Genomic DNA, 13,736 nt, shown 5'->3' with positions numbered 1-13,736 from the left:
GCTTGGGTGTTATGGTGTCAGGCTATGCCAGGGTAAACAGCTTTAATAATGCAGTCAGTGCATCTGGGCTGGCAAGGCTGATGTTAATTATGTGTCAGTGGATAGATAAGGGCGCTGCTAAAGCTCTGTGTCGGCCCCACAGTCGTGGACTCTCAGCTGGGCCTTGGGGCTGCAGGTGCGGAGCCGCCTGGCAGAGGAGATCCAGTGAGGGATGCGAGGTTGGTTCTAGCTGGGGGCCAGACAGATGGAAGGTCAGTCTGGGTGAGAAGACACAGTCACGCCTGCTCTTAGTCATGCAGCAGGGCCAAGAGTGGAGAGTTAGCCAAGCAAGGTCACCCCGATTTAGAATTCTCCCACACTGCACCTGCGAAAGAGACCTGTCACTGTGCCAGAACAGAAATAACATAGATGTGTAATAGATTGTCTGGTTTTGTCATTTGACATGTTTTGCAAGATATGCCCTGAAGCCTAAGCGAAAGTTGTAATGAAGCTACTCTAGTGAATCTTACGATACTGATATGCTTTCTGGCAGCCTTCATTTTCATGGGCACACTGAATTTATTTTGTCATTTTTTTTTATTTGTTTTGTGTTTAAACAGTTTTCACTCAGAAATGGCTAGTAAATTCTATGAACAATTAAAAAGAAGCGGCAAGCAACAAAATTGAAATTAAGCATGACATTTTTCATTAGAAAATTGAAATAGTATTTTCTTATTATTTACAATTTGAAAAATATCTATAGTTTTTTCTATTGGTTGGTCTATATATTTAATTACTTTTTTTTGGTTAAAATATTGTCATTGTTACATTTTCATTTGTAATTTGTAATAAATGACAATATTTATTATAAGTAATTATAATTATAATGTAATTTATTCAGAAATGATTTAACAATGAAATGGGGATTCTTTGTTTTTTATTTAATCTTGAACTTCTATTTATTATATAATATTATACTTACTATTATTATTATTATCAATAAAATATTATTATCTTACAGTAATTTAGATTATCATTATAAATGAAATATTATCAATAAATATTTATTTCTACTTTTGATTTATTGGCTTTTTAATAACAGGAAAATAAAGAGACTGGGACATAACTGTTTTAATTCACAAGATGTTTAGTGTGATAAAGTACCAAAAAAGTGATTTGGTGGTAAAGTACCAAAGCAAAAGTACTACCTTAATACTAATAATACTACTAATAATAATGAATAAGAAAAACGCATCACTTTTAAAGTAACACATCTCAATGCCACTAGTGAGTCATGTGTTGCTGAGCTCCTCTGAGGAGAAGTGCACGAGCTTTCTCTTCCTCACTCAGACGTGAAGGAGCCGAGGATTCTCTCCCATCAGCCTTAAAGCCTTTGATAAGATTCCCTGGTGGCAAAGGGGGATTGAAACTCATAACACGCTGAGATCTGTGTGTATCGGAGTGTGTGTTTCTGTAATGGTTATGTGTGTAGATGGCCTCGGTATCCAGGCCACCGCATTGCTGTTTAGAGCAGTCAAAACCCATTTCACATGATGGCTGAAGTGCCATTTTCTCAAACACTGTTTCTCCCAACTCGCGGGCCACTAAATAAATCTGCCCAGGAAAACACATTCATTAGGTTAATGCACAGATGCGAAATACATTTTTTTCCCCCTCTCCCAATGTTTTATGATTTATTGTGCTGCAGGAATGTGAAATTGAGTATACCCGAATAAGTTATTTAAGTGATTTAGAGGTTGACACTGAATATTTTTTTTCCCCCACAGTTCATGATTTATGGTTATTGCAAAAATATGAAATTGACTATATGAGTATAAGAACATTACTTTATAATACAAGTAATTTAGTTGATTTAGAGGCCTAATGATAATGCCCATGTATACAAAAGAAGCTGAGAATCTGTCCTTGAAACAGGATGTCTGCCAAGAATTTACATGGCTAATTTGAAAGCATATTATGGTCAGCTGGATGTCGCTGCATAAATTAGACCTTTCTGATGCGGTTTCATGTATAATTCAGTTGCTTTTCAAAATGTCCTGTTTTTGAATGCACTGCCTCTTTGATAAGTCCTTTATTAAGTTGTCGACCTGGTTCAGCTGTGTAGATATTAGACCTCATTTAGTCCTGATAGTCTAATCTTGCTAGGGCCAATAATGGTGCGACTGTTTAAATTCATGCTTGTTTTTTTTCTCTCTAATGTGGTCAGGCATCTGGCTGGAAGAGTGTGTGCGGTTGTGCGTCACGCTGTGTGTCTGTCCTTGAGTCTGTGTGTGTGTGTTTGAGTGTTTGCTTTGAGCTGTGTAACTACGTCGGTGTTATTGGACGTGTAAATCACAAGGAGTGTCGGTGGAGGTCACGTCAATCAGGTCAGAGCCAGAGACAAAAGGACACGCTCCTCTTATTCTCCATGACTACACAGAGGGGATTCTCTGTGTCTTTCATCATCCGCCATCACCAGCCTTAACGATAGCGGCAGCTTCATTAAGGGCCTCGTTAAGTCCTGTCGTTAAGGCGGGTCATTAAGGCCCTTCGTTAAGAACCCTGGGCTTGGAACGGCAAACCGCTGGCAGACTTGACTGACCGAGAGCTCAAGGCGGAAATAATGGATGGAATCAGGAATTCCAGAGCCACAACACAGCAACGGCTCAATGGCTACCGCTCTCACTAGCAACGCCATGTGACACCTGGACTGGCAGTCATGTAGATTTCCCGACTGATTACCAAATGAAGCTGAGGAAATGACTAACACCTGGTATTAACAACCATTTCGAGCAATCCGATCACAAGTGGTCAGCGCTAAATGGTGTGGGGTCCAAAACGTTTTGTGACTAAATAGCACATATTTACCAGCCTGATCTCATTTGTTTTCACAGAGAGTGACAACGAACATTGTATACTACCATAAAAAAAAAAAAAGAAAAAAAAAGAAATTAATACTTTAATTCACTAAGGATGCATTAAATTGATAGCAATGAAAAGTGAGAGTAAAGACATAATGTCAGAAAACATTTCTGTTTCAAATAAATCATCACAGGAATAAAGTATAATTTAAAATATATTTTGTTATTTTATATATACACTATATATTTAGTTAAATCAGTTATTTAAAATTGTATTAAAATATGTACTTTTATGTTGCTCAGAAATGTCTACATAATATTGAAGAGAAACATAAAAATAAATAAAAAATAAATAAAATAAAAGCATTTAAATTAACTGTTTTAACTGAAGGCTGACAGACAGACAGACAGACAGACAGACAGGCAGATAGACAGATAGATAGATGGATGTGGTATTAATGTGGCATCTATTGCTGATAAGGTAGCATGTGAACATTTATATATACTATAAACACAGTTATATGCATGATGACATAATGTTGCATGCATATACATGCACAAGACTGTGTGGAATGTCTTGGATTTACATCAGCATTAAGTTATATAGATCATGTGAAGTTCATCCAAAAACTAGTTTATATACGAGCTGAAATAACAATGAGCATTTTATTCAAAACAGCATGTTTGCAGTAGATTTGGTATACTAGAGTATATTTTAGTATAATGTGCAATAAGCAATAACATAATGACTTGTTTTGCCTTTTTGCACTTGCAAACATGTAGTGTTATCCTCACTTAATAACTGGTATATGTAGCCCTGGAATCAAAGATCCTGCAGTGGCTTGTGACAGTGACTTGTCTCAGCTGACCAGTTGTCATCAGATAACCCAGAACGGATTTAATACCAGGTATATAAACAGAGACTAAGCTGAGGTTTCGACTGTTGGTGGTCATTAAAAATCCCAGGGTGCTTTTTGAAGAGTAGCTATGTAACCAGTGTGCCCTGGTCAAATTGGCCTCACTCCATCATGGCCTGCTAATCATCCATATCATTTGCTTCTTCACACTGTTGCCTCTCCACTGATAACTGGTGTGAGGGGGGAGTTCTGACACAAAAAGGCTGCTGTCACATTATCCAGGTAGAGGCTGATCGTGGAAACACCCACCACCATCACTCGTTCAATATGCTTTGAGCAAATTTGTTTAGTATAAAGCTATATTTATGTAAAAGATTATGTTTTTGTATATTTTGTTTATTGGCCTCTGAAATGTTATGAATTATATTACTTGTATTTAACATTAATGAACAAAAAATACTTGTTATTGTTCATGTTCAAGTTCAAGTAGTTTATTTTTCATTTGTACAAGGATACGCTGGACATTACAATGCTCACAACAAAGCTTGGAATGCAAAATAACATTCAGACAGACAACACAGACATATAAGAAATGAAAAAGAAATAGACTAAAGGTCCTTGCACCCTGATTCTGAGATTTTCGTATGTGTTTTTTCCTATTTGTCATCCTTTCCTATACTACGAAAGATACGAATACGCAGAAAATCGATCTTGATCCATATTTTTTTTTTATGACAGATGAAATTTTTGGAAGCAGTGTGTAAATGTGATTGACACAATGTGGATTCGTAATTATGAACGTAATTATAACATGCTAAAATTTTGTACAAGATTTCAGACTCGGTTTGCAAAGACCTTAAGACTAAAGGAGCTATTCAAAAGAGTGCTAATAATACACAGTAATGTGTAACAATAATAATTATATATGCTGGATGAGGTCAGGCTGCAGTCATATTATCCAGGAGTGTTGGTCCATCTTTACAAAAGTGAACTAAAACATTATTTATTTATTTTTGTTTCTACCTTTTTATTATTCTGATTTTTATTATTCTGGCCTCAGGAAAATGTGATTAATTTATGACTATAATATATTATATTATATTATATTATATTATATTATATTATATTATATTATATTATATTATATTATATTATATTATATTATATTATATTATATTATATTATGTATAAATATTTAATAAAATACATGCTGGATCTTGAGCTTTCAGTCCAACTCTGCAAGAATCTGCCTAGTACAATTTCAGTCTGTGTAAAGCATTTACATGTTAGTTGAACTTTTAAACTACATATGATCATACTGAGAAAAGCTCAGTGATGCAAATAGTGGAGTAGAAATGCCTACTAGCAACCAACAATACAGCGACCTGGAAACCTCATTGTGAGCACCCTTTGACATGGAAAACAGTTTTATCACTTGCCAACTTGTTGCATTTGGCCTGGCTATCGTACAAAGGAATGTGTGTTTCACTTGAGCAGAATGTGCCTTCTTACAGTTTTCCTCATCACTCCCCAAGTGTCAGGACATTCTACATTCTATTTAAATCTACACAACCACATGTTTTGTCTCAAAATTCAATCTAGAAAAGCCAATGAATATTCTGATTCCAAAAAATCTCCATTTTGATTCCACTGAGGGCACACACTCAGCCCTTTCCACACTTGAATGCCTGCAAACATAGGACACACTCCCATTTGTCTTCCAAACTTGCTGTGTGGCACTTTTTGTTGAAGTTGTGCTGTTATGGGGTCTTTTTAAGCAGCCGTATTCTGGCCACGTAGAAGCAGTAATGAGGATGAATGCTGATGCTTTCTCCACACTCTTCCCTCTGAGCATCACGCGCTCCCTATGCAGCCCAGGCTTTGCTCACTGCATGAAGGCTCCTTAGCCGTAGACTGCCGCTGATCCGGTAACCAGACTCCACCCGCAATCAATGCCCAGAGTACGAGTGCTTCACGCAAGGCTGTGTGATTATTACCGCCCATCTGTACTGTCTGAGAACGAGCCCCTGAAGTCCTCATCTATCATAGTGGAGTCTATATTTCAAGATTAATTTTAGTTTTATGCTGTTTTCATTTTAGGCTCCTCTGTATACTAAGTGCTGCGTAGTAACTGATTACATGTAATCTGGATTTGATAATTATATTACAAAAATAAAGTACTTGTCATTTGATTATATTACATTTTAAAATGTTCATAATCAGACTAGAGTTACTTTTTTAAGGAAATAATTTTTAGAGATTTTAAGGAAATAAATTTGCATGTTCATAGTTCTCTAGCATTGGACTACAATCTACCCAGCACTGTGTATACAATATATTAGTCCTTCTGAACCCTTCAGTCTCTTGTAATATCAATCTTTCCCTCTCTTTTTTTCCTCATCAGCTTCACACTGACATGGACAGAGGTGATGGACGCACTAGGTACGTGCTGCGGGGTGAGGGGGCGGGGTCAGTGTTTGTGATTGACGAGAAGACGGGTAACATCCACGTAACCAAGCCCTTGGACCGGGAGGAGAAGGACGAATACCGGCTGATTGCCACAGCAACAGACAGTCAGACAGAGCGTGCCCTGGAGCCCTCCTCCCAGTTCATCATCAGAGTGCAGGATATCAACGACAACCCACCTGTCTTCGAGGAAGGACCCTACAGCGCCACAGTACCCGAGATGGCAAACATAGGTAGCGGAAGACAACATATGCTCATCCCCCCTAGCACGTTTTCTTGGTGAATGTCAATGATTTTTGAATAATGCAGGATTCATGCTGTCCCAAAAATCATCGGATGAAAAGCCGTGGCAAATGCTTCCTATAATTTGCGCCATTTAAATGTTAATGACGCTCATTCGGTGAAATAACCTCTCACGTTTATCGATTTTACGTGGGTTCAAAATATTACCCCTAGACAGTCGTGCTTGTTTTGCCTGAAATGGCTTTAATTAATATCAAAGGATCACAAGCACGAACAAGAAATATTCTGCACTGCATCTGAATACTCAAACCCTTGCTGAGGTAAACGAAACCAGAGCGCCATTCAAATCTAATATTCCATCAGTGTGAATGTGTTATCAGTCTAAATTGTGGCGTGTTTCTTCAGTTCCACTCAGATTGAATATGAATAGATTTCTCTGAGCCGGTGCATGTTGCGTCAACCCGGCAGTCACGTCTGTATTTTGATCTGCCTATCTGATCGTTCGTTTACAGTGACAATCTCTCTCTCTCTCTAGCTCTCGTTCTCCTACCGTCTTCTATTTGCCGCTTCTTAACTACCTGCGAAAGATCTGTAATCATACGACACCCTCCCCTCAACCCACAAGCTCTCATGGTGACACTGTCAGGCCTTTGATGTCTGAAAACAGCAACAGCTGCTCCCACAAATCCCCCCCGTCCCTCTGAGCTTGTCAGCAGTTGCCCCATGGGAAACAAAGTTCTCTTTCCATTGTACATATATATGTTCGTTTCAAACTCTTTGATTCATTTGGTTGGAAAAAAGTCCATATCTGTCAGGAGCGAAAGAAAGATTTGAGACGTGAGGGAGTCGAGGGAACGGGGGAGTGTGGCCGCAAAAACAGGCATAGAGATTGAGAGAGGGAGCAAATGGGGAATTGGAGAAGGAGATGAAGAGAAATGAAGTGAGACAGACAGAGGCGTGAATCAAAGAAGGTGTGCAGCTGGGGAGAAGAGAAAGTGAATACTGTATTTGTCACACTGCAGCAGGAGGGAGTGAGAGGAGAGAGGGGGAGAATCTTTCAGTCTTTATACGGCTCTCTTCATGTAATGTGCTCGTCCTGTGATGACCTGTGTTCATATGTGCCATATTGATAATCTCTTATTGTCTTTTTTGCCCTCTCCCTTACTTTCTCTCTCTCACTTCCTGAAACTCTTCCTCAGGGACCTCCATCATTCAGGTGACTGCTTCAGACGCAGATGATCCCACCTATGGGAACAGTGCACGGCTGGTGTACACACTTGTTCAGGGGCAGCCACACTTCTCAGTGGACGCTCAGACAGGTGGGTTTTTCTTATCCTCATTATTAAAATGACATCTGTTTAACCCTGTATTCCAAGACTGCTTGCCCACTGAAGCTAAGCAGGGTTGAACCTGGTTAGTACCTGGATGGGAGACCTCTTGGGAAAACTAGGTTGCTGCTGGTAGAGGAGTAAGTAAGTCCAGCAGAGGGTGCTCACCCTGTGGTCTGTGTAGGTCCTAGTGCCCCAGTATAGTGATGGGGACACTATACTGTCAGCAAGCACTGTCCTTCAAATGAGATGTTAATCCGAGGTCCTGACTCTCTATGGTCATTAAAAATCTCAGGATGTCTTTTGAAAAGAGTCGAAGTGTGACCTTGGCATCCTGGACAAATTTGCCCATTGGCCTCTGACCACAATGGCCTCCTAATCATCCCATATCTGCTGATTGGCTTCATCAGTAAACTGGTGTGTGGTGGGCATTCTGGCAGGTGCTGGTGGAAGAGGAGCTGCCCCTCACAATGTAAAGTGCTTTGAGTGCTTAGAAAAGCGCTATATAAATGTAATGAATAATTTATGAAAACTAACATAAGACTTTCGTTCTTCTTCAAAACACAGATTAAGATATTTTTAATGAAACGCAATATAATTCTGTCCATTTACCCCCCCCCCCCCCCAAAAAAAAGAAAAAAAGTCAGATTTTTTTTAATTTTATTTTTTACTGAAATTTGCTCCGAATTATATACACTGATTTATATCCGTGCTGATTGAGAGTGGTATGTGTGCCCAATTTTATTTATATAGGGTTTTTTTCCACACACTGTTAGCTTCAGTTTCATTTCAAATCATTTCATTTAGGCTAGGTGTTTATCATGAATGTTATTTATAGTGAATGCCACAATAATTTATTTTTGTTTTATACTTACATTTTACAGACCTGTTGTGTTCTGAATACCATTCAATTTCAAAGATTTTTGAAGGGAACAAAATAAATTTTTATAGTGTTTGTAAACATTTCATTTTATTTACTTGTATTTTACTGTATATTATTTCGGCATGTATTTGTGTTTTTTCTCTTTCTCTCGTGAGGCATTTTTGATCAGGTACAACCTATTTTCTGGAAAATACAGCAATCTAAGTCTTCTGAAGAGATATGTAGACACATTCATTGTGTGTCATTTAAGTTTCGACCAGTAAATTAGTAAAGTTATGCAAAAATAGGTTATTTAACTCTATTTAGCAAAACATAGAACACTTAAAACCAGCACTAACCACCATAAACTAATGATCTAATGAACTGCCATGATGCTGACGTAGCCAGTGTGAGTTTGATCTGATTCCCTCATCTTTTCTCCATCATTTCGTCTCTACTGTACTGTCAATAAAAGTGTCAAAAAGGCTCCTGACTGTAAAGTCTGCAATAACAGCAACACAGTAACAGTATAGATACCACTAACATGATGATATCTAAAACATTTATGAGAAACTGTTCGAAGAAGCACTTCAAGTGTTTGTCTCAGGGACAACATGGAGATCATCACTTGAAGCTCTTGACTTGTCCATCAAGTCTGAAGGACTGGGTCTGAATCAAGTGCAGTCAGTGAAAAATACATCACGATGCTTCTGTGAAATATAGAGCCTGCAGTTTCATGTTATACTTTCTTTAGGCCAGTCTCAGTCCCCGGTCAGCCATTAGCGCCACATTCTCTCTCTTCAAAGCCCTGATCCTTTCCGTAAGTTCCCCCTTACTCTGTCATCCCTCTGGTTCTTTCCTCCTTCCTATTTTCCTGGTTCATCCCTCCCTCTCTTCAACGCTCATTAATCCAGACTGACTTGGCAGAAATGTATTCATACCGCTTGAGCTGCACTTCTAACAAATGCTGCAAACATGAACTCAAATCACACTTCTGAAAGCTGTGGAAAACAGAAAAATGCTTCAAAGTGGAGCGCCACCGCAGGTTTGTGAACTGTTCAAGGAATAGTTCAGTTCTGTCATCTTTTACTCATCATCTTGTCATTCGAAACCTGTATGCTGTTATATTTTCATTGGAAAACAAAATCGAATATATTAAAGAATATCTGTTCAGTTTTTTTGCCATACATAACAATTCAGGTGAGCAAACTCTAAAAAGAACACCATAAAAGCAGCATAAAAAGTAGTTCATATGACTTGTGCATCATATTCTGAGTCTTCTGAAGTCATATGATAGCTTTGCAAGAGTTTTGCAAGTCATTATTCACTGATACCAATAAAACTTACATCTAGCCTAGCCTACAGTACACCTGCTTCCAAATTCAATGATGATTTTAAAAATATTTAATGGATGATAAATAGTACTGTATAATCAGCATTTAGTGAGTAAGCTGAAAATGGCTTTCTTCAAGAACAAATTATATTTTTCGTTGGATTGTGTGAAGCAACATTCTTGCAATGAGTTGATTTAAATGTCTGTTTCACATAAATATATTGTATAATAATTCATGTTATATGGGTTAGTTTTATGATACTTTTAGGACTGTTTTTGGTGCCATTATTATTCAAAAGTTTAGCGTTAGTGACAAGTAATAATTTTATTCAGCAAGGTGGCATGCCTTTTCTGTATTTGATAATGATAAATGCTTCTTAAGTGGGAATTCAGCATAGGAGAATGATTTCACGTGACACTGGACTGGAATAATGGCTGCAGAAATTTTGGGTTTGCCACCACTGGAAGGTTTTACATTTTGAAGGATTTTAAAATCGAAAGGTTATTTTAAATTGCAATAATATTTCACATTATTTAATGTGTTTTCTATAAAATAAATGCAGCCTTGCTGACCACAAGAGTACTTCTTTCAAAATCCCTTCTTAGTACTTATTTCTTTCCGACCCCAAACTTTTGAGCGGTAGTGTTGCTGTATAAAGAGTCTTAAAATATCTCCACAAAATAAAATAACAGCATATGGGTTCAGAACGATGTGAGGTTGAGTAAACGATGACAGAATTTCTGGCTGAACTTTTCCTTTAAATGGCAAGCTTAAATGACACAACGGCCCAGCCTCTGTGCTCTGCCTCTGTGCCTGTCGGTGGGTCTGGTTTGTGACCCAGAGGCTTGCGAGAGGCTTTTATTCAGGGTTACGGGGGGCTGTAATCATTTGAAAAATCACTCCTGCTTCTTTGTGCTGCAGAGTGGAATTGGCAGAAGTGAAGTGAGCACAGTGCGGTTCTACACACAGTGGGACTGTGTGGCCAATGTGTGAGCGTAAGAGTTGCGAGGAGAATGATGGGTATTTGTGTGTATGACAGGCTAGAATGAATGAGGCAGAGAAAAGGAGTGAGAGAGTAAAAGATGAATTTTACGGCTCACACAGATCTATTGTGTGAATGTTTGTGTAGAAGTATATGCATTGTGTCTCTGTCTATGTGGATAATGGACTTCCTTCGTATTTTGATTCCATTTGGCCGTCTAATGAAACCTAATTAATTTTGTTGACATTTGTGGACCCCACGCTGATATGAATGGGAGGGCTTTTTCTCCTGGAGTTTTGTGAATGCTAATCAAGGATATTAACCTAATTCTGTCCTATATGCATTGCAAGGCATTCTTTTTTACTCATTAGTGGGAATTAGCATTCTGAGCTGTAGCACTCTGAAAGGTCTCTTCCAATCTACAGCTTGTATTCACAGTTAAACTTCCTTTTGACATTTTAATAAACCTTCCTCGTAGACTGTTGTCCTATAGTAGGAGTATCACGCGGGTGACCTTGTCTGCTGGGATGCGTTTCTACAAGTTTACGGTCAGGGAACACATGGAAATGATTTGATTCAAGGAGATGATTGAATTTATGATGTGCTTCTCTCTTTGTCGCTCTTTCTCCCTCAGGCATCCTGCGTACCGCTGTTCCAGATCTAGATAGAGAAGCGCAGGATCAGTATCTAGTGGTGCTGCAAGCTAAAGACATGGGCGGCCACCTTGGTGGCCTGTCAGGAACAACAACCATTACTGTAAGATTGACGGATGTCAATGACAACCCTCCGCACTTCGTACAAAGTGAGTAACTTTCCACATCATGTCTATGCATATCCCTTTCAGACCTTTGCTAATTAATTTTAGGGTTTGAAATTAACACCCACCAAATGCAGGTAAAATTCAGCTGTGGCGGATAACACTTTCAAACCACTAGCCAATTTGGCGGGTTACTTTTCCTAAATTATGTTCACTCATTAATTTCTTGGGGAAGTTCATGTAAGCCTAATCTGCACAGATTTAGCGCAAATGCTGAACTAGTCAGGCATCATGATATATTAAGTAGATTTATATAAACCCCTAATTGCACAGCATCTGAACATATCTATCTTACTTGAACATACCCATCCTAATGGCGCTGGTTTCGTTTGCATTGAAGCAATAGCAAAAAGTCAAAAAATGATTGAAGTCTCAAACCGTGTGAATACAAAATACAATAGAACCCATTATAATCAGTGATGCTGTCTACACTGGATGTAGCACAGCATGACAAAGCCTAATTGCAAACTGATGACTCGTTCTATTTATGATGGACTAACACAAAGTACAAAAATATTATAGTTGCTTTGTTGTGTCCAGTGTGGACAGGTTTAGGTGCTTTTTTTTTGGCAAGTAGAAGTTAAGAATGGTGGTTGAGTGAAAATGTTAATTTCAAACCCTGGTTAAATTTCTATAGTTTGTACAATAAACACCTCCTCTTTTTAATGAAAAAAAAAAACACTCATTAAAGGACATCCCATAAGCCCCACTAGATAATTACTTTTCTTTATTTAATCCATGGTTTCCCACAAGAAATGTTTCCCACAGAAAGAATAATAGATTTTGTTTTGGGACTGAAATAAGGTCTAAACTAACTTTTACATTTTGTGCTACAACATAAATTACACAAAGGTATGCACATTTAAAAAAAATGTTTCTTGATCACCAAATCCACATTTTAGAATGATTTCTGAAGGATAATGTGACATGAAGACTAATGAGTAATGACTGCTAAAATACTGCTGAAAAAGTGCTGTTCTAAAAACACATTAGAAATTCCAGATGAAACTGATGAATCAACAAATCATATCACACTTTCAAGAAAACTTTTAATAATTCATAAGAGATGGTGAAAGCTTACAATATGAATAATCATTATGTTTTTTAATTGGGTTTATTTTTTTAGGTGTAGAGGTTTGGTTTTATAGTTAGGTTTAGGTTTTCATTATTTGTGTGTGTATGTGTCCGTGAATTCTTCCAAATCTTGAGTAGATACAGCTTTTCATGAGACTGGATTGGCAGGTTAATGTTCTAGGTTGCCTTTAATTAAGCTTGCTATTAGTGACCCAAATGACATACTCATGACTACTTTCAAGTACAACCCATATTATGATTTTATAATACTTCAGTATTTTTAGGGAGACTGTGGTTACCACGGTAAATTTAAATGCATCACAGAATGGTATGTGGCGTGGCAACCTTTGGCGCGCAGAGGGATATTCACTGGCATGCAAGCAATAAAGGGAAAATTGCATACAGGTGTACATTTTGAGTTATTCATTCCTCGTGGTCACACAGCCTGTTAGGAGCTATAAATACTATTAAAATATGAGAAGGAACTTGCTCTGATCTACAGATAATGGCATTTATTTACTTGTACTTGTTTAGCTTATGTAGTGGGCACAGTTTGAAACACTGTTCCATTTCCCCATCCCCTCCCTACTGTTTCCATCAATAAAATTGGCATAATTTATATTATTTTGTTTTCCTAAATGAGTTTGAGAATTGTGTATACAACCTGGTTGGTGCATATAAACCAACTATATCCAAGAATGGGAGACAGGAGAGCTAGAGTTAGAGGTTGGTTATAGAAAAGAGCCTTATTTAGTGCTCACCATCAGCTGTTTAACTGTCCCTGCACAAGGGCCGTAACACTAACACAAATCACCTCGTATTTGGAAGCCGATTTAGAAATCTCTCAAAGAGTTTGCTTCAGATAAAAGCAAACAAATTACAGGCATTTTGGGAGCTGTTTTGACCATTGCAATTACGTTTGAAGAATGTTGT

General features: G+C 38.0%; 1 protein-coding gene across 3 annotated transcripts in view; it reads left to right on the top strand.

The window, feature by feature from the left end:
- Positions 1-13,736, top strand: part of LOC132096243 (uncharacterized) — a 147,932-nt gene that overhangs the window by 77,890 nt on the left and 56,306 nt on the right. For all 3 annotated transcript variants that reach the window (XM_059501494.1, XM_059501493.1, XM_059501495.1), the window contains 3 exons: positions 6,102-6,396; positions 7,606-7,725; positions 11,547-11,714. In XM_059501494.1, the coding sequence (XP_059357477.1) occupies positions 6,102-6,396; positions 7,606-7,725; positions 11,547-11,714 (583 nt within the window). The remainder of the gene's footprint in view (positions 1-6,101; positions 6,397-7,605; positions 7,726-11,546; positions 11,715-13,736) is intronic.

This window comes from Carassius carassius, chromosome 20, assembly GCF_963082965.1.
Source record: "Carassius carassius chromosome 20, fCarCar2.1, whole genome shotgun sequence".
Classification (NCBI taxonomy): Eukaryota; Metazoa; Chordata; class Actinopteri; order Cypriniformes; family Cyprinidae; genus Carassius; species Carassius carassius.
This window is presented reverse-complemented; position numbering and strand designations above follow the sequence as displayed.